Here is a 24,307-nt window from a genome sequence, read left to right as displayed (position 1 = left end):
AGTCCATCTTTCCAGCTGGCCTACAAAGTTACTTTGTGTTTAGCTGAGTTGTCTTAAATTTGCCACTTCTTTACGTCCAGGTTCTCCACAGTGACATAGTCACTGGAACTTGCATGTTTGAACTGTGTGGTTTTCATTGGATCACTGTGCTTTGTTTCCTCACTGGATCATGAATGCTTTGCCCAAACGGGTCTGCCCCAGAAATTTGCGTGGCTTTGCTTTCGTACATTTCCGTAGTTACATTCACAACCACAGAGGCCTTTTCTTTTACAAGGTCTTAGTGGTCGAAGGCCAGGATAATTTCTCAGACAGCTCTCGTGGGATTTATGTGCCTCTTAAAAGGGCATCTTTCATGTATCCTCTTCCTCCTTCTGCCTTGCCTTTTATGGTGCCCATCAGGCCAAGCCAGTTCTTTTCTCCTCGGGCTGACAGATAAATGCTGCCTGGTGACTCATGCTCTCTGCCTTCTCTCCCTCACTGTGGGCTGAAGCTTTCCCTTCTACCTGCCCTCCTCTGTGCCAGAACTACTCCATTCACTAACTTTTCATTAACTTTGGAGAGTGAATCCAAATCATGCTCCTCTGTGCAGATTTGTTTTTCTAAACGTGATACAGAAACCCAGTGGTGAACATGGGCGAACTCTTCCCCTGTGTTAAGAATTATTTTCTATTGCCGGTTACTGTTGCTCCAGAACGTGTGACCTGTCCAGGCTTTCCCTTGGACTGTGCGACATGCCATCTTTGGAGTCTTCTTTGGAGCACTTGGTCTGGCATTGCTGTGTTGAACTGGCTCTCAGGTGCACTGTGAAAACTAGAGTATCGACAGGACATTTCCTCTATCTCTAAGGAAGGTGACGTGGTGTAGTCAACAGTTTGGGCTTTATTTTTTTAAGTTTTTTTAAGTTTTTATCTATTTATTTTGAGAGAGACAGACAGCATGAGGTGGGGGGGGAGGGGTCAGAGAGAGAGAGAGGGAAAGAGAGAATCCCAAGCAGGCTCCACTTTGTACTTTGGTGATAGCCCTTCCTTTCTTGCTTTTAGATCCTCCAGTGCTCAACTCAGTAATCTACAAATCTGTTGCTTTCAGAACTTAGCTTTTTTTTTTTTTTTCATTAATACATGACCTGGAGGTCCTTGGTGTCTAAGCTGTATGTCTTTAGATGTGTTTCTTTAAAGAAGTCCCTTCTCGGGGCACCTGGGTGACTCACTGGGTTAAGCGTCCAACTTCAGCTCAGGTCATGATCTTAAGGCTCATGATTTTGAGCCCCGCGTTGGGCTCTGTGCTGACAGCTCTGAACCTGGAGCCTGCTTCAGATTCTGTCTCCCTCTCTTTCTCTGCCCCTCCCCACTCTTTCTCTCTCTCTCTCTCTCTCTCTCTAGAAAATAAAATAATTGTTTAAAAAAATTTAAAATTTATTTATTTTTTTATTAAAAATTTATTTTCTGGATATAAAAGCTCTGACAAATGCTCGTGTATTCAGAGCCCTGCCTCTTCCTTTCCTCCTCCAGGAAATGCCCTGCTCTTCTCCAGAGGAGAGGTTTCTCCTGGCAGCTCCTTCCATGGGACACTATTTGCCTGGCATGCCTTATGCTTGTTTAACAAGAAAGAAATCATTTACTTTTTTTCTGATGCTCTTCTCCATCCTATGTTCCTTTGATTAAAGAAATGCTCTGAATTTACACAACATCTGATTTTTGAAAAGTCGGGGTTTCTTTTAATGCAGAGAAGCAGAAAACCACACAGAACACATTACTACCTTCATATACTTGATCTGCTTTCTGTTTCTTGAATCCCCTACAGCTTTACATTTCAGAGTACCATATTTTTGTCTTTCCATTTCTAACACTATATGCCTGTAATACACATTTCCTTAAACAACTACAAATAATACTGAGGATTTTAAACAACCACACCAGCTACTAACACTTGACCACCTTCCGTGCCAGGCTCTGGCAAAGTGCCGAAGTCCTGTGTGCTGGGCATGCTCGGTAGTCCCATTCTCAAATGAACCACATGGGGATGAGAGAGGGGAAGTCATTTCCCAGGGTCACACAGCTGGGACTGGCAGAGGAGAGCCAGGTCTACCAAACTCTGGCGTCTGGGCTCCTCCCCGTGGCACAGATCACGTTCCCTAGTGCAAAAAGGAGACCTGAGAGTACACTCTGCAGAGCAAAACCTTTGTTGTGTGTGCCAGAGGGTAGAGAGGGAGAGTCTCATGAAAGCCTTTTCTCCCTGTGACTCTAGAAAATCCCACTTGGCCTCTTGCAAGATTGATTTGTCCTCAGATTTCGCTTATCAGCAATATTCCCACTGAGACTTACTGTTCACTGTTGCTCTGTATTCTTGCTAAATTTCAGAGATTTTTTTTTAAATGTTTATTTTGAGAAAGAGAGAGAGAGAGAGAGAGAGAGAGAGAGAGAGAACGCACTCGAGCAGGGGTGAGGCAGAGAGAGAATCCCAAGGAGGCTCTGTGCAATCAGCGCAGAACCCCATGCAGGGCTTGATCTCATAAACAGTGAATTATGACCACAGCCAAAATCAAGAGTCGGACTCTTAACCAACTGAGGCACCCAGGCGCCCCAAATTCCAGAGCTTTTAAAAGGAAACTCTCCATTGTCTTAGTAATACCAAAGAGATTGCATTTGTTTATTGCCTGCTACAACAAGTCTCCAACCCTAGGAGATCTTCTGAGGCTCATCTGAAACTCCTTACGTGCTCTGTAGAATTCCTGTGGATGTATTTTCATTCAATAAAATATGTTGTGGTTGGAGTTGTGGCCCTGCCAGATTAACATACTGCCACATTCTGTTGTTCAAAACTCTCTATCTTTTCATCTGTCTGGTGTTTCCTAAAGCTGCCTAAACATATTATGGGCACGCTAGACAATAAATCCTCAAAGCATTCCCTGCAGGCAGATAGAAACGGAAAAGAGAAAATGTTGCCATCCCAAACATTACACTTGAGCAAATGCAGACAGACAAGATTACTTGAAATTGATGCTTTCAGTGATTTGGCGATGGAGGTAAGGCTATCGTTTAGGTATTTCCTGGTATAGTACCCCTCCCTCCGCCCCTTTTTTGTTAAATATATTGTGAAGCCAAAGTAATTGTATTTTCTGGAGCTCAGTGAGCTCCAGAAGGCTCATCATCGTAGGGACATTAGCTTGATAAGCCTCCATTTGTGGTGGTTGTACGAACTCCAGGACCCCGAGTGCTGGCAGCAAAACTCCAAGGGGCGAGGCCTGGACCCTGCTCCATTCTTTGCAAGCACTAAACAAAAGCGGGTTGCATCTGTTCATCTTTTTAACAGGATAAAAGTATAGATATTGCTATGCAAATGCTTACCTACACACTAACCAAGCTTAAAATAGAATGTTTCAGATACATGGAGTTCTTCTGTGTTCTTCCTAATCCTGTTTTCTTCCCCCCGCACTACAGGCAATTGTTGTGCTTGATTTAGTGTTTTTCATTCTGAAAGCATGTATAACCAGGAAAATATACAGTATGATTTCTCATTTTTATTTTTTAGTTTATTTTTTAAAATGTTTGTTTATTTTGAGAGAGAGAGACAGAGAGAGAATGAGCAGAGAAAGGGGCAGAGAGAGGGAAAGAGAGACAATCCTAAGTAGTCTCTGCACTGTCATCGTGGAGCCTGATGGGGGGCGGATGGGAGGGGGGCTCAAATTCACAAACCGTGAGATCATGACCTGAGCTGAAACCAAGAGTCAGACGCTTAACCAACTGAGCCACCCAGGGGCCCCTCATTTTTAAAATTTTGTATGTATATTTCCTTCTGTAGCTTGCTTTTCCCCCATTACATTTGTACTTTTGTATTTTTGAGATGTACCCATGTCAGCTGATAGGTGTTTCTCTAGTCTCTTCATTTTAAACCCACGTATTGTGTTTTATCCGTCTGACTTTCCCCTAACTCAATCATCAGTGCTCATGAGGGTGAACATGTAAATCGGTGGGATGAAATTCCAATTTTTCCACTGTGTAAATATGATTTGCCTCATCACTCATACATGTCTCTCTGGGCACACGTTCACGATTATCTCTGAGGTCTACGCCCAGGAGTGGAATTGCTTACTTGACAAATACCCATGTCCTCAACTTTACCAGGTTTGCCAAATGCCAACTTATTTTTTTTAAGTTTATTTATTTATTTTGAGAGAGAGAGAGCTAATGCACAAAGAGGAGGGGCAGAGAGAGAAAGAGAGAGGGGGAATCTCAAACAGGCTCTGAGCTGTCAGCCCCAACATGGGGCTTGACCTCATGAACCATGAAATCATGACCTGAGCCGAAATCAAGAGTCAGAGTCGGACGCTTAATCAACTGAGCCACCCAGGCACACACACACCCCCCCCCCGCCCCCCGCAAATGCCAACCTATATTCTCACCAGTAGGACATGGAAATTCCCATTACTCCACATCCTTGCCAACACTTGATACAAACTTTTTATATGTGTCAATCATATGGTTTCTTTAATTGCATTTCCTTAATAGTGAGGTTGACCATCTTTTCACATGTATACTAGACATTTGGAATTCCCATTCTGTGAATTGTCTATTCATGTCTTTTGCTCATTTTTAAATTGGGCTGTCTGGTTTTTTTTAATTAATTTTTAGACATTCTTCATATTTCTGACAACCAATTATTTGCTACTTACGTATATTGTGTGTTCTCCCAGTGTGTATTTCAGGCTTTTCACTTTCTTTAATGTTGACTTTTGATACGCAGGAGTTTTTATTTGTAAGATGACTAAATTTACCCATGTTTTCTGTTCTAATTTATATTTTTTGTCTTGTTTTAAAAAATCCCTCCTTACAGGGGCACCTGGATGGCTCAGTCAGTTGAGTGTCCGGCTCTTGGTTTCAGCTCAGGTCTTGATCTATGGGTCATGAGGTCAAGCCCCGCATTGGACTCCACACTGGGTGTGAAGCTTAGTTTAAAAAAAAAAATCCTTCCCTACCCAAAATCGTGGAATTACTTTTTCTTATATATTTTTTAAACATATCAAAGTTTTGCTTTTTGAATTTAGGACTTAATCCACGTAGAACTTTTGTGTTCATTGTATGAGGGATCTAATTTTTCCCCCTGTGGATGACCTAAGTGAGGAGGTAAGTCATTTTAGCTACAAGAGAAAGAAGGACTCAGGGTCTAAAGAATTCAGTAGTTTGAAATTTGAAGCCAATAATAGGCTGACAAAAATCTTTTCAATTTAGAGCGTTCAGAAATGGCAACAGGTCACCTTCAAGAATGGATCCTCATGTGTGACTATGGCCCTTCAGGGTGGGCACCCTGCTAAGTGCAGCTTGCTGGTTGTCATGGGATTCGTGGGCTGTGCTTTCATTTGGACGTTCTTGTATCAAAGGCAAAACCATGGCCAGTGAAAGTCATGTGTTTGTTCCTGCTGAATTTGCCTGCTTCCGGGTCTCCTTCTCAGCAGATACTCAAATTTCTAGGCAGGGAGGTAATAGAAAGTCAGATGTGGGCACAGTGTGATTAAAAAAAAAAAAAAAATGGTGCTCCCATATCTAAGTAGCCACTCTGGGTAAGTATACGTATACCCAGTGTTCTTGTATTAGGGGTCTAAGGGAAGGAAAACCTCCAGGCCTAGAGTTGGCCAGTAAGGGTTCCATATTGGTTTGCAAGGACTACCATAACAAAGTACCACCCACTAGGTGACGTGAACCACAGTAAGCTCTTCTCTCACAGTGCTGGAGGCTGGAAGTCTGGGATAAAAGTATTGGCCGTGCAGGTTCCTTCTGGGGGCTGTGAGGGAGAATCTGGTCTGGGCCTCTCTCCCAGCTTCTGGTGGGTTCCTGGCAATCTCTGGTGTTCCTTGGCTTATAGATGCATCACCCCAATCTTGCCTTCATCTTCACATGGACTGCCCCCTCTATGTGTCTTTGTGTTCAAATTCCTCCTTTTTGTAAGGATACGAGTCACATTGGATTAGGGGGTCTACCTACTCTAGTATGACATCTTTTTTAAAAAAATTTTTTTAATGTTCATTTTTGAGAAAGAGAGAGTGTGAGTGGGGGAGGGGCAGAGAGAGAGGGAGACACAGAATCCAAAGCAGGCTCCAGGCTCCCAGCTGTCAGCACAGAGCCTGATGGGGGGCTTGAACTCACTCACGAGCCATGAAATCATGACTCGAGCTGAAATTGGACGCTTAACTGACTGAGCCACCCAGGCGCCCCTAGAATGACATCTTAATTTAACTAATTACATCTGCAACAACCTTAGTCCCAAGTAAAGTCACTGGAGGTGAGGACTCGGATGTAGGAATCTGGGTGGGAGGAAACAGTTCAGGCCCTAATAGGTTTTTACAAGGTTCCTTTTATTCCACCTTTTATAAAATTTCAACAACTTGCTCCACCCTTAATTAGATCAATAGTCTACAATATTTTGGCTACCAAGTCAATATGAAAACATGTTCTCTTTTTGAAGATTTTTTTCACTAAAATTTATTCTGGAAGCCATGAAAATTAAGGTATGAACTATAGCCTCAGAGTCTTCTAAGCTAATGGATTTGTATTTGTAGGTTGTTCTTCCCTCCCTCCCTCCCTCTGCAGCTTATCCTTCCGCCTTCTATCAGGCAGCACTTTATGTTTGCTCTCCCATGGAAGCCCCGCCCAGCCTGCCACCATCTTGGTCACCTCACACTACTAAGGCAAACCTTCCCCTCAGAATGACCTTGGACTTCCTGGGGATCATATGGCTACTGTCAGACACTGTGCAAGGTGCTGGGATGCCAAGATGAATGAGGCGGGCTTGGACCCTGCCTTCACAGATCCCAGCGGCTGAGTTGCCAGGCAGTTATAATAGAACCTGAGAGATGTTTCCCCAGCAGGGAAGGTTCACAGTTCCGTGGGAGCACAGTCAGGTATTCACTGAGGCACCCAACCCAGCCTGGGGTGTCAGGGAACAGAGCAGGTCTTAAGATGAGAAAGCCAGGTGCCCAAGCCACACCATTTAAGGAGGCACTCACTCTTGGGTGCCCACCCTGCACTTGCCTGCCCCAGTAGAGTGAGTGTCACCTTAAATGGTGTGTCAGGGAAGGCTTCCTAAAGGAGGAGACTGTTAAGCTAAAACTAAAAGAGGAATAGTAGTTAGAAAGATGAATGGAAATTTGCCAGGCAGAGATGGAAGAAAGAAGAGAACATTCCAGATAGAATGGCCCAGCGAACACCCAGAGTTGAAAGGTACACTTGACACAAAGGAGGATGGCATCAGGGAAGCTAGATGGGAAGGTTTAGATGATGCTCAAGGGTAATCTGAACTCATCAAGTCCTGAGAAACTCGGGTCCCAGGAGAGCCACCGTCACCTCTGTGCCACCTTTGTGCAGTTAGGTGAGTGGACAGAGCCTTTGTGAGAATTGGGAAAGGTGCCCTTTCTTCCAGGCAAACATAGCTCTGTGTCCAAGCACAACAGCTCATCCAGCAGAGCGTGGGCTGGACTGAAACTCCCAATGGCCACCTCGAGCAGGTGTCTATCAGAACGTGGGCGCAGAGAGAAGGAGCAGGAGTCTGTGGGTGCAGAGCCAGGCCCTGCTGGCAGCAGTTTGGGCTCCTTCGTGTGGGACCAGGGCCCAAACCCATGCCCCGAACGGCTGGGCAGGGGGGCAGCACTCAGCTAGGGGATTGGCCTTTCTATTCTCACCCATCTTTGACACACTCTGAATTCTGCACATCCGGGTAACTTAGGGAGCTGTATAGAACTTATCCTGCTTCTAGAACTCACCAGCACTCAAGCTAATTTCCTCGACCACAGCTTATTGGCTTGAAACAATCAGCCAAAGGAAAAAGATTTTGGGTTTATCACCAATTTCTTGATTCTTCCATGTCTGCATACTTGCAGACATCATAACAGGAAATACATTAACATATTTAAACTTACAAAGTGAGGTGCCTGGGTGGCTGAGTCGGTTAACCGTCCAACTTTGGCCCAGGTCATGATCTCGCGGTTCATGAGTTTGAGCCCCACATTGGGCTCTCTGCTGTCAGCACAGAGCCTACTTCGGATCCTCTGTCTCCTGCTCGCTCTCTCTCTCTCTCTCTCTCTCTCTCTCTCAAAATAAATAAACTTAAAAAAAAATAAACTTACAGAGTAATTGATTTACCAGAATATTCCATTAAGAATAATTTTATGTGGCTTTTCTCTCCATGAATTTCCTGCTTCCTCATTAGGATTATAATTTTCGTAGACCAAGGCATTCCCCCAGAAGACCCAGGCATTAGAGCTCATCAGGAAACAAGCTTACAGCTCTGAAAGAATAGAGAGTGAGGCCAATAGCTCAGTGTCCCAAGTCCAATTTATGGCCTCCCCTGGGGGACGCCCATTGCTGAGGGGTCAGGTGCAGGAGGACCCACAACATTCTCTGCTCTCCTAATCCTTCAGCCCTAAAAACAGTTGGGTAGGATCGCCTAATCACGCGGGACCAATTTAAAGCCAAAGCACACATCCTTTTCTGACCTGGTTTGTGCTGGTTCAAAATGGCTCAAAGACAATATTAAGAGAAAAGTATTTTGGTTTTTGTTTAACATTATTACAATTATTTTAAATGAAAATTACTAATTTTATGGGTACCACTAAACCTTATCTGTATTTAGTTTTGCTTTGAAATGTTCACAAACTTTTAAATTTTTTTTTAAGTTTATTTATTTTGAGAGAGACAGAGATGGTGTGAGCAGGGGAGGGGCAGAGAGAGAGGAAGAGAGAATCCCATGCAGGCTCTGTGTTGCCTGCACAGAGCCAGACTCGGAGCTCCACTCATGAAACTGAGATTATGACCTGAGCTGAAACCTAGGGTCAGACGCTTAACCAACTGAGCCACTCAGGTGCCCCACACAAACTTTTTTAAATAACAGATTTAGTGAGCCATAACTAACATACCATAAAACTCACCCAACTGAAATACACAGTTCAGTGGTTTTTAGTATATTAACAAACCATAATGGTTTTGACTTTTTCATCCCATTAGCAGTCTCTATTACCATGTTCCCCCAGCCCCTGAAAACTACTAATCTACTTTCTCTCTGTGGATTTGCCTGTTTGGGACATTTCATATACATGGGATCATACAATGTGTGGCCTTTTGTGACATGCTTTTTTTTCCCCTTTTTTTTCTTTGCCTTTTTAAAAAGTGTTTTATTAGTTTCAGGTGTACAATATAGTGATTCAATACTTCCATATGTCACCTGGTGCTCATCATAATAAGTGCACTTCTAAATCCCCATCACCTATTTCACCCATCACCCACCACCTCCCCTCTGGTAAACATTGGTTTGTTCTAATTAAAAGTCTTTTTTTTTTATTGAAAAAATGTTTTTAAGGCTTTTTAAAGTAATCTCTACACCCACCTTGGGGTTCGAACTTACAACCTCGAAACCAAGAATCACGTGTTCTACTTACTGAACCAGACAGGCACCCCAAGAGTCTGTTTCCTGATTTTTCTCTCCCTCTCTTTTTCCCCTTTGCTCATTTGTTTTGTTTCTTAAATTTTACATATGAGTTAAGTCCTATTTTGATATTTGTCTTTGACTTAGTTTGCTTAGCATTTTCATTATATTCTCTAGCTCCATCCATGTCATTGCAAATGGCCAGATTTCATTCTTTTTTATAGTTGAATAATATTCCATTGTACATATATACCACATTCATCAATCAGTGGACACGGGTTGCTTCCATAATTTGGCTATTGTAATTAATGCTACCATAAACATAGGGGTGCATGTATCTCTTTGAATTAGTGTTTTGTATTCTTTGGGTAAATACAGTAGTGTGATTGCTGGATAGTAGGGTACTTCTATTTTTAACTTTTTGAGGAACCTCCATACTGTTTTCCAGAGTGGCTGCACCAGTTTGCATTCCCACCAACAGTGCACGAGGGTTTCTTTTTCTTCACATTCTCACCAAACACCTGTTGTTCCTTGTGTTGTTGAGTGTAGCCATTCTGACAGGTGTGAAGTCATAGCTCATTGTAGTTTTGATGTGTATTTCCCTGATGGTGAGTGATGATGAACATCTTTTTACATGTCTGTTGTCTATCTATGTGTTTTCTTTGGAGAAATGTCTGTTTATATCTTCTGCCCATTTTGTAACTGGCGGGGTGTTGACTTTTATAAGTTCTTTATATATTTTGGCTACTAACCCTTTATTGGATATGTCATTTGCAAATATCTTCTCCCATTCTGTAAGTTGCCCTTTAGTTTTGTTGATTATTTTCTTCACTATGCAGAAGCTTTTTATTTTAATGCAGTCCCAATAGTTTATTTTTGCTTTTGTTTCCCTTGCCTCAGGAGACATCTCTAGAAAGAAGTTGCTTTGACTAATATCAAGTAGTTACTGCCTATGTTATCCTCTAGGATTTTTATGGTTTCAGATCTCACATACAGATCTTTAAACCATTTTTGAATTTATTTTTATGTATAGTGTAAGAAAGTGGTCCAGGTTCATTCTTTTGCATGTTGTGGTCCAGTTTCCCAACAACATTGGCTGAAGGGATGATCTTGTTTTCCATTGGATATTCTTTCTCATTTTGTTGAAGATTATTTGACCATGTAGTTGTGGGTTTATTTCTGGGTTTTCTATTCTGCTCCACTGATCTATGGTGTCTATTTTTGTGCCATTACCATACTGTTTTGGTTACTACAGCTTTGTAATGTACATTTAAGTCTGGAATTGTGATGCCTCCAGCTTTGCTTTGCTTTTTCAAGATTGCTTTGGCTATTTGGGGTCTTTTGTGGTTTCAAACAAATTTTAGGATAGTTTGTTCTAGTTCTGTGAAACATGCTGTTGGTATTTTGATGGAGACTGCATTAAATACATAGATTGCTTTGGGTAGTATAGACATTTTAGCAATATTTGTTCTTCCAATCCATGAACATGGGATGTCTTTCCATTTCTTTGTGTTGTCTTCAATTTCTTTCATCAGTATTTTATAGTTTTCAGAGCACAAGTCTTTCACCTCTTTGGTGAGGTTTATTCCTAGTATCTTATTCTCTTTGGTGCAGTCATGAATGGGATTGTTTTCTTAATTTCTCTTTCTGCTGCTTCATTATTGGTGTATAGAAATACAACAGATTTCTGGACATTGATTTTGTATCCTGTGACTTTACTGAATTCACTTGTCAGTTCTAATGGGTTTTTTTGGTGGAGTCTTTTGGTTTTCTGTATATTGTATCATGTCACCTGCAGATAGTGAAAGTGTTACTTCTTCCTTACTGATTTGGATCCCTTTTATTTCTTTTTGTTGTCTGATTACTGTGGCTAGGACTTCCAGTGCTGTGTTGAGTAAAAAAGTGGTGATAGTGGACATCCTTGTCTTTTTCCTGACCTTAGCAAGAAAACTCTCAGTTTTTCTCCATTAAGGATAATGTTAGCTGTGGGGTTTTCATATATGGCCTTTATTATGTTGAGATATGCTCCCTCTAAACCTATTTTGTTGATGGTTTTTATTAGGAGTAGATGTTGTAGTTTGTCAAATGCATTTTTGGCATCTATTGAAATGTTCATATGGTTCTTATCCTTCCTCCTATTGATAGGTTGTACAGTGTTGATTGATTTGCAAATATTGAACCACCCTTGCAGCCCAGGAATAAATCCCACTTCATCATGGTAAATGATTTTTTAAATGTATTGTTGGATTTGGTTTGCTAGTATTTTGTTGAGGATTTTTGCATCTATGTTAGTCGGGAATATTGGCGTGATTCTCTTTTTTAGTAGTGTCTTTATCTGGTTTTGGTATCGGGGTAATACTAGCCTCATAGAATAAATTTGGAAGTTTTCCTTCCTTTTCTGTTTTTGGGAATAGTTTGAGAAGAATACGTATTAACTCTTTTTAATTTTTTTTAATTTTTTATTTTTTTTAATTAAAAAAATCTTTATTTATTTTTGAGAGAGAGAGAGAGACAGAGTGCTAGTGGAGGAGGAACAGAGAGAGGGAGACAAAGAATCCGAAGCAGGCTGCACAGAGCCTGATATGGGGCTTGAACTCACAAACTGTGAGATCATGACCTGAGCCAAAGTCAGATGCTTAAACTACTGAAACACCCAGGCGCCCCTTAACTCTTTTTTCAACGTTTGGTAGACTGGGGCGCCTAGGTAGCTCAGTCAATTAAACATCTGACTCTTGGTTTCAGCTTAGCTCACAATCTCACGCACAATTCCTGAGTTCCAGTCCCACATCCAGCTCTGTGCTGACAGCACAGATCCTGCTTGGGATTCTGTCTCTCCCTCTTTTTCTGCCTCTACCCTGCTCATACACATTCATTCTCTCTCTCTCTCTCTCTCTCTCTCTCTCTCTCTCTCTCTCTCAACAAATAAAACTTTAAAAAATGAGTAAGTGTTGGGTAGAATTCACCTGTGAAGCCATCTGATCCTTGGACTTTTGTTTTTGCGAGTTTTTTGATTACTAATTCAACTTATTTGCTGGTTATTGGTCTGTTCAAATGTTCTATTTCTTCCTGTTTCAGTTTTGGTAGTTTATATGTATCTAGGAATTTATCCATTTCTTCCAGGTTGTCCAGTTTGTGGGCATATAGTTTTGCATAATATTCTCTTAGAATTGTTAGTATTTCTGTGGCATTGGTGATTATTTCTCCTTTCTCAATTGTGATTTTATTTATTTGAGTCCTTTCTCTTTTTTTCTTGGTAAGTCTGACTAGAGGTTTATCAATTTTATTGATTTTTCTCAAAGAACAAGTTCTTAGTTTCATCGATTAGTTCTGTTGTGGTTTTTTAGTTTCTATATCATTTATTTCTGTTCTAATCTTTATTATGTCCTTCCTTCTGCTGGTTTTAAGTTTTGCTTGTGGTTCTTTTTCTAGCTCCTTTAGGCATAAGGTTAGGTTATTTCTGGCTGCCCTTTTTCACTTGATGATTGGAACCCTTACATACTGCTGATGGGAATATAAAATGGTTTCTGGAAAATAAAAAATGGTTTCTGGAATATAAAAATGGTTTCTGGAAAATTTTTACAAATCATATTTCTGGTGAGGGACCTGCATCTAGAATAAATAAACAACTCCTACAACAATAATAACAAGACAACCCAATTTAAAGACAAGCAAAGTTTCCAAATAGCCATTTCTCCAAGGAAGATATACAAATGGTCAATAAGCACATAAAGAGATGTTCATCGTCATTAATCATCAAGGAAATGCATATCAAAACTACAGTGAGATACCACTTCACACTCACTAGGATAGAGGCTATAATAATAATAAAGATAGTAACAAGTGCTAGCAAGGATGTGGAAAAATTGGAACCCCTACATACTGCTGGTGGAAATATAAAATGGTGCAGCTACTTTGGAAAATAGCGTCAGTTTCTCAAAAGTTTCCATATAGAATTACAATATGATGCAATAATTTCAATCCTAGGTAAATACCCAAAGGAAATGAAAATACACATCCACATAAAAACTTGTACACAATGTTCATAACAGTCAAAAGGCATAAACCACCCAAATGTCCTCCAAGGAATGTCTGTGCTGAGCAATGAGTAAATAAAGTGGCCAGTGAAGTGTATGACACCACTCTACCATCAGAATGAGGCTAGAACATTCATTGCCACATTTTGATATGTGATTAAGTGAAAGAAACAGGTTATAAAACATTACGATTCTTTTAAAAAATATGTGTGGAAAATCATCCGGAAAGGTGTGTATCAAGGTGTACAGTACTCATCTTTGGATGTCGTGATTGTATAGTTTTTATTTTTATTTTTCTATCTCTTTTTTTTAAATGACGGATACGTATTATTCTTATAATAAAATATCCTCAACATTTTTAAAAGCTTAGCTGGATAAGAAAATGCCTTCCACACTGGCACATGAGTTTGACTGATTATCCTTATTATTTGGACTTTCCAAAATCTTCTGCGGGTGGGAGTAAGACCACAGTTGAGCCTGTTTCAACAGGAGAACAGCCCGAGGCCGTGGCACTCAGTTCCGTATAGACTACCGGTTGGGAGGGGAAGGAGTGAAAGGTATGACGATGTATAGGCATTTAATGCCAATCTATACAACTTGCTTCAGTTTGCAGAGCATTTTAGACATCTTCTTGGGTTCTCACAACAACCCTATTGGACACCAGTGTTGAGATGAGGAAACCAAGGTTCAGAGATGTTTTGTTCTTGCCCAGGGTTGTGTGGCCTCATCACCAAGAATGCTCAAACTATGGTTGGGGTTTTCTACTCCTGCTGCAGCACTTGTAACTGACTGTCCTGCCTCTCATCTTGAGTCCCTCTTTTTTTTTTTTTAATATTTTTAATGTTTATTTATTTTTGAGAGAGAGAGAGAGAGAGAGAGTGTGTGTGTGTGTGTGTGAGCAGGAGAGGGGCAGAGAGAGAGGGAGACACAGAGTCTGAAGCAAGCTCCAGGCTCCATGCTGTCAGCACAGAGCCCAATGTGGGGCTTGAACCCCCAAACCATGAGATCATGACCTGAGCCAAAGTGAGACACTTAACTGACTGAGCCACCTAGGCAGTCCCTGTGTCCCTCTTTTTATAAAATTTTCTCCAAGAGTCTGGTATTTGAAAGATCACTTTCTGATACCTGAAAAAGTGACGTGGTGTTAACCTGGGGTGATAGGCTATGCTTTTGGCTAAGAGAGTAGTAGGTTAATGGTAAAAAGGAAGAGCAAATTGTCCCTGTTCTCCACCATTACAAACTCTCAAATACTTTTCTTTAGTGTTCTATCTTGGGAAAGGAAAAATTGTTATTGTATGAATTCACTTATGCCTTGTTATTGTTTACTTTTCTATATATTTTTTTGCATTTGTAAGCTTGATTACTAAGCTTTGAATTTTGCTTTCCCTTAAAACTTTTGCTCAAACGAAATCATCTTGTATTATAAATACTTTGTATTTGCTTCATTACCCTTCCATGATTTTTACAGCAGCCTTGGAAACAAAAAAATCCATTCTTTATTTCCTTGGCACATGTTTCATCACCTATGAACATGAGAAAGGAAGAAGGTGATTTTTTCCCCCTTTGCTCAAATATCTGTGGCATTGTTGGAGTTCTCAAGGTTAAATTAGATGGAAAAAATTTGAAGTCATTTTGGAAGTATGTAGCTTTCTCTGGAGTCTAGACCTGACTTTGGCAAACTTCTTCTGTAAAGGCCCACACAGTAAATATTTCAGGCTTTTTGGTATCCACTGCATTGCAGCTACTCAGCTCCACCATTATAGTGCTACAGCAGCCATGGGCAATGTGTAAACAAGTGGGTGTGGCTGTGTGCCAATAAAACTTTATTTACAAAAAAAGACAGTGAGCAGATTTGGTGCACAGGCCACAGTTTGCTGCCTCCTGTTTTCAGTTGTCTACCAGGAATCTCATTTTTGGGCTAAGTGATTTGTTATCAGCCATATGTTTCAAAGCCTTGTTCTGTCACCAAAGATGCAAGTGGGCTTTCTCTTCAAAAACAAAATATGATACTTACAATGCTAATTATTGCTCACTACATCCAAAGTTCAGTAAGAGTCAGAAGACAAGCCCAGTATTACTAGGTCGCCTACTAATCTCTTCCTTTCTAAGATTAAGAGTTGCTGCAAGCTGGAACCTGGACCCGACTTGGTCCAGGAACATATCCCTGACCATCTCCTGTGTTTCAACTTCTTCCCATTTGTAGAACACATCCAAGTTCATAAGCTATTCCATCAGCATTTTATTTCACTGTTGCCATCGGAAGCGTAGATCTGAGCAGCATCTTCTATCAATCAATTTCTTTGAAATTTATTACAGAGCAAAAATAGTTGTGCAAAATGTCCAGTAACTGAGTTAAAAACAAGACCTATATATTTGTGTGTGTGTGTGTGTGTGCACGCGCGCACGTGTGTGTGTGTGTGGTTTCCTAGTCACGTGCTCATATTATGTCTCAGTTTACCCATGGGCAGCTGGGAATTATAAGGCCTTTTTGTAGTAAAGATGCTAGGGTAAGGGTAATGTAGAAAGGGTTGGTGCCTTTCATAATGAATCTTACATGTAAAATTTTTCCATGCATGAAGAAAGTGTCTATTTCTTAGCAAATATTTTAGAGAAGGTTGTTTTTAAATGTCTACTATTGTGTTTGCTAAACAAAATAGACAGATATATATTTTTTACGTGACAGAGTTTTATCCCAAGAAGCCAAAGAATCTTTTCCCAACACCACCTTTACTTACAATTTTTTGGTTAACATTTTTCTGATGTAAGTACAATATAATTCTGATGTAAATACAATAAATGTAAATACAATAAAATTCTGATGTAATACAATTTAAATTTTTTTAATGTTTCATTTACTTTTAAGACAGACAGAGACAGAGCATGAGTGGGGGTGGGGCAGAGAGAGAGGGGGACACAGAACCTGAAGTAGGCTCCAGGCTCCAAGCTGTGAGCACAGAGCCCGATGCAGGGCTCGAACTCAGGAACCGTGAGATCATGACCTGAGCCGAAGTTGAGATCATGACCTGAGCCAAAGTTGGACACTTAACCAACTGAGCCACCCAGGTGCCCCACAATTTAAAAAATTTTTAATGTTTATTTATTCTTGAGAGAGAGAAAGAGAGACAGACAGACAGATCATGAGCAGGGGAGGGTAGAGAGAGAGATACACACATAGAATCTGAAGCAAGCTCCAGGCTCTGAGCTATTAGCCCAGAGCCCAACGCAGGGCTCGAACTCATGAGCCTCAAGATCATGACCTGAGCCTAAGTCAGACACTGAACTAAGTCATCCAGGCACCCCAGTAATACAATTTTATAGAAGATAATTTGGGAAATTTAGAAAGCATAAGCAAGACAGGTAAAATCACTCACAACCAACTCCTTCCAGATAACTATTGAATGGTAACATTTTAGTGTCCATTTAGATATCTCTTTATGCATATATGTACATATAGATTAGATATAACATTTTCACCTGCATAGGATATTATAGAAAGCATTTTTTGTATTCTGCCTTTTATACTTTTATACTTCTATGTTGGTAAATATGGATCAACATTAACTTTAATGGCTATGTGGCATTCTACAGTATAGATATGCTTACTGTAATCTGCTTGAATGATCTCCTATTGGTGTATTTTAAGTGCTTTGTACTTTTCCACTATTACAAAGCGTGCTTAGGTAAACATTCTTATACATATCTTCTTGCCCTGCCAGAGTATCTCTTCAAGATAAACTACTAAAAGTGCAATTAGCAGAAATATGTGTGTGCTTTTATATATATACATATATATATATAATTTTGATATAGAGATGTTTATGCTCAAATTATATTCTTTCTAACAGTTAAAGAGAGTGCTTTCTACCCTCACCAATACTGGAAAATTTCTGTAATTTCTCAACAGATCAGTTATCAGCATCTTGGCATCCTTTATGGTTGTTATTATTGTTTTGTTAAATATTTTATGATTTTATAGCCAAGTCATGGAAAGAGCCCAAATGTCCGTCAACTGATGAATGGATAAAGAAAGTGTGATTTGTATATACAATGGAATACTGCTTGGCAATGAGAAAGAATGAAATCCTGTCATCACAGTGATGTAGATGGAACTGGAGGGTATTATGCTAAGTGAAATTAGTCACTCAGAGAAAGACAGATATCAAATGTTTTCACTTATATGTGGAATTTGAGAAACTTAACAGAAGACCATTAGGGGAAGAGAAGGGGAAAAAATAGTTTCAAACAGAGAAGGAGTCAAACCATAAGAGACTCTTAAATGCAGAGAACAAACTGAGGGTTGATGGTGAGGTACAGGAGAGAGGGAAAAATGGGAGATGGGCATTGAGGAGGGCACTTGTTGGGATGAGCCCTGAGTGTTGTATGTAAGCGATGAATCATGGGAATCTACTCCTGAAGCCAAGAGCACACTGTATACGCTGTATGTTAGCTAACTTGACAACAAATTTTTTTTTAAGTATTTTATGTTTTTTAAACCAATACCTGCATGGCACCTACTATATGTCAGCAACCATTCTGGGCATTTTTGTGAGTGTTGACTAATTTAATCTTCATTATAGCCCAGTAAAGGAAGCATTGTTATTATTCTTAACTTAGAGATGAGGAAGAGGTAAAGCAACTGGAAATTCACACATCTAATAGGTAGTAGAGCCAGGATCTGAAACTTCTTGGTTATTCTGAAGTCCATCCTCCTGACCACTATGCCCTGCGGGCTCCTGGGAAAAACAGAAACTTAGCTGGCTAGGAAATGAACCTGACAACAGGGGTCAGAGAGCCAAATCCTAACCACCAGATCGCCTATTTTTCCCACCTATGTGTCTTCTATTTCATTACTTAAAAAATAATATCTCTGATGATTTTTTAGGATGTATCAAAGTCAGAAAAAATCAAAAGAAGCCCTGCCCCACTATCAAGAGGCTTTAGAATACACTGAGATCAGTCGAGGTGAAAAAAGTCTTGAATGTGTACCGATATTGAAGGAATTGGCAGGTGTAGAGCGAGCCCTGGGAGTTCACGACGCATCCATCAACCATTTTCTACAGGTAAGCCGGAACATACTGTCCCCCAAAGCTCTTCTGGACTCAGTGCTTCTCATAGACACAAGTGGAACAGCAGCTCTGAGAATGCCTGGTTTTGTTATTTGCTCTGGATATGTAGAACACTTGTCCTGGAGTAAATGTTCAACAAACATCTTCATATAGATGACCAAGCGGATGAGTGTGGGACAGTGGTCCACTGTTACCAGGTACATGGTCCTCAAACAGCCTGAGACTCCCTGAAGATGGCTTTTCTCGTATTAGGGGCATAAGTCAAGTCTTATTTCCTGAAGTTCTTTATCCTTTCATGTTTATCTATTTAGAGCTTATGTTATCAAGCTGATGAGGGTTTTTTTCTACTGTACTCTAAAATATTCACCTGAAGCTGCTTGGAGTTGTCATTTATTAGCTGCTGATATACTTTGTCATCATAGGATTCCTGTGTGGGTGTGTCAATCGGGGTTCTACAGAGAAACAGAACCAATAGAATACATACATAGAAAGAAATAAAGAAATTGATTTTAGAGAACTGGCTGACACAATTGTGGGGGATGACAAGTCCAAAATCCATAAGGTAGGCAGGCTGACTGAAAACTCAGGCAGGATCTCTATGTTATAGTCTTGAGGCAGAATTCCTTCTTCTCTATCACTTATATGTGGAATTTAAGAAACAAAACAGATGAACATATTGGGGGGGTGGAAAGAAAAGAGAGGGAAATAAACCATAAAAGACTTTTTTAATTTTTATTTTTTGAGAGAAAGAGAGAGAGCACACATGCACCCATGTGAGCAAGCAGGGGGAGGGCAGAGAGAGAGAGAGAGAGAGAGAGAGAGAGAGACAGAATCTTAAACAGACTCCATGCCCAGCACAGAGCCCAGAGTGGGGCTCAATCTCATGACCATGAGATCATGACCTAAGCCGAAATCAAGAGTTGGAGGCTAAACTTATTGAGTCACCCAGACAACTGAAAGAGACTCTTAAAGAGATTTCAGAACAGACTGAAGGTTGATGGAGGGAGGTGGATGGGAGATGCGCTTGATGGGTGATGGGCATTAAAGAGGGCACTAGTTATGATGAGCACTGGGTGTTATATGTAAGTGATGAATCACTGAATTCTACTCCTGAAACCAATATTGCAGTGTATGTTAATTAAGTAGAATTTAAATAAAAATTTGAAAAGAAAAATAGAAGAATTCCTTCATCTCCAGGAAACCCCAGCATTTTGCTCTTTAGGCATTCTACTGATTGTATAAGGCCCATTCACATCGTTGAGGGCAATCTCCTTTACTCCAAGTCCAATGTAAATGTTAAAAATACATTCACAGCAACATCTAGACTGGTGTTTGACTTAAAAACTGGGCACCATGGCCTAGCCAAGTTGACTCATAAAATTAACCATCACAATGAGTTTGATGTTTTTATATTCATCATCTGCTAAAAGCCCATGTTAAATTGTTTTCCCAGAATTTTTCCCTATTAAAGTTTTAAAATATAGACCGAACTCATTCTTGTTATTTCAAATGAGATGCAACAATCTGGGACTAAGAGTTCCATATTGTTATTTCCTTTTTAAGTTTGACCATTTATAGCCCATCCACAGTTTATTAGAATGTCCCATTCTGTCACTCTATCTGGATTTTCTCTCTTAATTACTGTCACCCTGTGACATATTTTTATTTCCCATTTATAGATAAGGAAGTCAAGAATTAGAAAGGTTGAGGGATATGCCCAGGCATACCCTCCGTGCCTATAAATGGCATAACCCAGATTCAAACCCAGTATTTTTTAGAAAGATTGTTCTGGCTGGTATGTAGGAGAATGGATCAAGGAAGATGTGCCAAGAACATAAGTAGATCAGTTAGGAGACTATCAAAGTAGCAAAGGCGGAAGTTGATGGCACCTTGGACACGGACGATGATAGTAAGGATGCAGAGAAGCAGATGGTTTGACAAAGAGGTAGGAGACCTAATTGATGAGATATGGAGATTGATTGGATGTGGAGAAAAGAAGGAATAGGGAAGAATCAATGATGACTCCTGAGTTTCCAGTCTGAACAACCGTGTGGATGTTTGTGCCAGTTACAGTGGGGGAGCAGGAGTGACAGGTGATGGAGAGATGGTGAGCTCAGGTTTCAATGGCGAGTCTGAGGTGCCCGCGAGGCATATAGGTGGAAATGCCATCTAGTCAATTAGATAATCAGCACTAGAGCTCAGAAAATGGGTCAGGAAGTCATCTACTTGTATGCAGTAATTGCCTTGGGAAAGGATGAGATCACCCTGGGAGTGAGGGGGTTGTTGAGTGAGAAGAGACAAGGACATGACAGAGCCTTGAGTAACTTCAGTGTTCATTGGTCAAGTCAAGAAAGATAACCTGGCAAAGAAAGCAAAGACGAATTTGGCAGAAAAAAACATGAGGAAAAGTGAAAGCTGTATTTTCTGTGTCCTTTAATACCATGTGCTATTGTGAAGGACACAGAGCTGTTGGGAGAATAAATGAGTTAATATTCATAAAGTGCTTAGCACAGTGCCTGATATATAGTGCTACACAAGATTTTTAACATTTCTCTCTTTTCTTTCCTTTCCTTTGTTATCTTTTTCTTTCTCTGATGACTTTGTCAAGGGAAACAGGGCAATGATGAGGCAGAAATCAGATTGTATGGTGAGTGAGATGTGAGGCAGCAACGGTAATAAACATAGGTACCTGTTTCCCAAAGTACTGAGAGGTGAGGAAGGCCGGCCCAGGCAGAGGGAAGAGTGTGTGCAAAGGTCTGAAGGTGAGACGTAGCTCGACGTTCAGGGAACTACAAGAAATCCCCTCTGCCTGGGCAGTGGGAATGGTGAAGGTGGTCAATGGGTGTCTTCAAGCAGGATGTTGAAAGTCATGCTGAGGAATTTGAGCTTCACCCTAAAGGCAGTTCAGTGTTTCCAAGCAGATAGATTGACATCATGAGATTATCATTCTAGAAGGGTCACTATGTGGTATGCAGAGTGGACTGGATGGGAGAGAGAGAAGCAGGGAGGTCACTCAGGAGATGGCAGCAGCAGGCTAGGTAGGGGATGATGACACCTCGACTCAGGTAGTGACATGGAAATAAAGAACGTGGACAGACTTCAGAGATGCTTGGAGAGTAGAAACAATGGGTGTGGGAGTGGGGGAGTGAAGGAGGTGGAGCAGTCTAGTGTTATGCCGGGTTTCTAGCTAAGGTCACTGTGCTGCTGGTGGGCCCATTTACTGAGTGCAGGAACACTCAATGGGCATGCCATTTTTTGTTGGTAACAATAATCCTGAATATTCTTTTTTGTTGTTGTTGTTAATTTATTTTGAGAGGGAGAGCTTGAGCAGGGGAGGGGCAGAGAGAAAGGGAGAGAGAGAGAATCCCAAGCAGGCTCCGCACTGTCAACGCAGAGTCAACTTGGGGCTTGAACCCATGAACCTTGAGATCATGACCTAAGCCCAAACCAAGAGTTGGATGCTGGACTGACTGAGCCACCCACGTGCCCCTATTCTGAATATTCTTAGACAAAATGTTTTTTTCTTTGATTATTTGCTGGTGGTATAAAGTTCCAGAAATGAAACCACTAGGAGAAAAGATGTGAATATTTTATAGTTCTTGCTTCAGATTGACATTCTGAGGTTATGTTGATTTATCTCACCACCAAAAGTGGGTTTTGCTTTGTTCTTTGTTGAACCAGTTTCACAGCAACCTTGCCAACTCTTTTACACTATTCTACTCCCACATTGTAGAATAGAGGCTCAAATTTAATTTAAAATGTTTTTCTTAATTCAGTTTTCCTAAATGTTTCCTGATTATATCCAGATCTGCCCTTAAAATCTCAGTGCAATCTTTGCTATACCAGCTTCTAAAGTTCAAAGACATCAAGTAATAATAGGCTCAGAGTCCCCCAGCAAGGGTCATTACCAGTAACAAAATTCACTGGAATGAAAGATAGGTGGCTTCTAAGACCTAACAGTATTCAATGCCAAAAACTTGAGTTTGGTTTAGAAAAGCATTTTCCAAACTGTGTTCCATAGGATACTAGCACCTTACAAGAATTCACAGAAATTCATAGGTCTTCCTAGAAAAGATGTCTGTGGTTAAATAAATTTGAGAACTATTAAGTTAAAATTAAACAGATGTCCCTAAGACATGGTTTTACATACAGTGCATTAAAAATCTTAATGTGGATTGTGAATGCAAATGAGGGTCAAATACATCTGTGACACACTAGTGTTGCCTGGGCCATAGTTTAGGAAACACTGGCTGAAAGAAATTGGAATTTCTAAAGGCAGGGATCATCAAAGGGATTCAAATGTAAGTGCTACTTTCCAGTGTATTAGGTCTTCCCACTCCTAGGAACCCTTAGTACTATATGAAGGGAAAATGGGTTAGGTAATGCCTCTTGTCTGTAGGGCCCAGATTCACCATTTTAAAGTACTTTGTCATATTCATTCTATTTATTTATATAGACATACACACACACAGACACGTACATATATGCACAGAGTGGTAACTATTTACATTTTGTAATCATCTGAAAGTATTTGAATATACCATGTCCTTTTATCCCTGAGTACTTAACAAGGGTATTCTCTTATGTAATCGCAGTACAGTTATCAAATTCAGGAATGTTCATGTTGGTACAGGCCATATTCTATTTTGTCAGTTGTCCCAATACGGCCCCTTATGTTTTTGTATTCATTTAGTTGTTATGCGTCTGGTCTTTAATCTAGAATGGTTTCTCAGCTTGTCTTTGTCTCCTTTGACATTGAAATTTTTGAAGACTATAGGCCAGTCATTTGTACCTTAGTTTGGGTTCATCTGATATTTTCTTGTGACTAAATTTGACAATGCATGCCCTGCTAGGATACTACAAAAGGATATTGTATTTCTTAGGGTATTGCCTCAGGAGGCACATGATGTCTAACTGTCCTTCATTAGTGACATTAAATTCATCACCTTATCACAGTGATTCTTCCCTGTATAATAACTATTTTTCTCCTTGCAGCCAATAAGCATTCTGCAGAGAGGCATTTTTAAGACCATGTAAATATCCCACTCCTTTTCAAATTTTCTCTACACTTAGCATTGATGAATCTTTCCCAAACCAGTCTTTACTGTGGTGGTTGCAGATTCATGACTTTCCATTCTGCCATTCCATCCACGTTTATCAGTTGACATTCTCCTGTTACGAATGTCCCTTCCTCCTCCCCCCAAGTTATTTACTTGTTGCGTGTGTGTTCGCTTTTTTCACTTAACACCGTATCTTGGAAATCACTTTATAGCAGTTCATTCATTTGTGCAAAAATATATATCCCGTTTTAGGCACCTAGTGTGTTTTGCTCAAATAGTTTTCTGTTTGGGCATTTAGATAGGTTCCTATATTTTGTAATTATAAGTAATGTTGTAATGAATAATCTTACACACACATATTTTTATATTGTTGCAGTCGTATCTTCAGGGTAAATTCCTAGAAGTGGGACTGCTCAGTCAGAGGGAGCAAACATGTGTTGATAGTTTTACGGGATATTGCCTTTCATTGGGCTTCTACTATTTCTGCTCCTGCCAGCAATGTCTGAGTGCGTTTGTTTCCTGACAGCCTCTTCCAAAGGAGAGTATTGTCAAGACTTTGAATTACTTCCTATCAAGTAGGTGAGAAGGGACATCTCAGTATAGGTTTAATCTGCAAAATGGAATTAAATATCATTTCATAGGTTCAATGGATCTTCTTAATACATTTTTTGTGAATTTTCTTTTCATACCATTTGTCTACTTTTTAATAGAATTTTTATTCTAGTTTATTTTATTCAGT

General features: G+C 40.2%; 1 protein-coding gene across 2 annotated transcripts in view; it reads left to right on the top strand.

Annotated features, from left to right (window-relative positions):
• The window catches only part of TTC23 (tetratricopeptide repeat domain 23), a 101,430-nt gene that overhangs the window by 35,646 nt on the left and 41,477 nt on the right, over window positions 1-24,307 (top strand). For both annotated transcript variants that reach the window (XM_030317484.2, XM_030317485.1), the window contains exon 6: window positions 18,325-18,502. In XM_030317484.2, coding sequence (XP_030173344.1) covers window positions 18,325-18,502 — 178 coding nt within the window. The remainder of the gene's footprint in view (window positions 1-18,324; window positions 18,503-24,307) is intronic.

This window comes from Lynx canadensis, chromosome B3, assembly GCF_007474595.2.
Source record: "Lynx canadensis isolate LIC74 chromosome B3, mLynCan4.pri.v2, whole genome shotgun sequence".
Taxonomy (NCBI): domain Eukaryota; kingdom Metazoa; phylum Chordata; class Mammalia; order Carnivora; family Felidae; genus Lynx; species Lynx canadensis.
The sequence above is the reverse complement of the archived record's forward strand: the minus strand, read 5'-3'. Positions and strand labels throughout refer to the sequence as shown.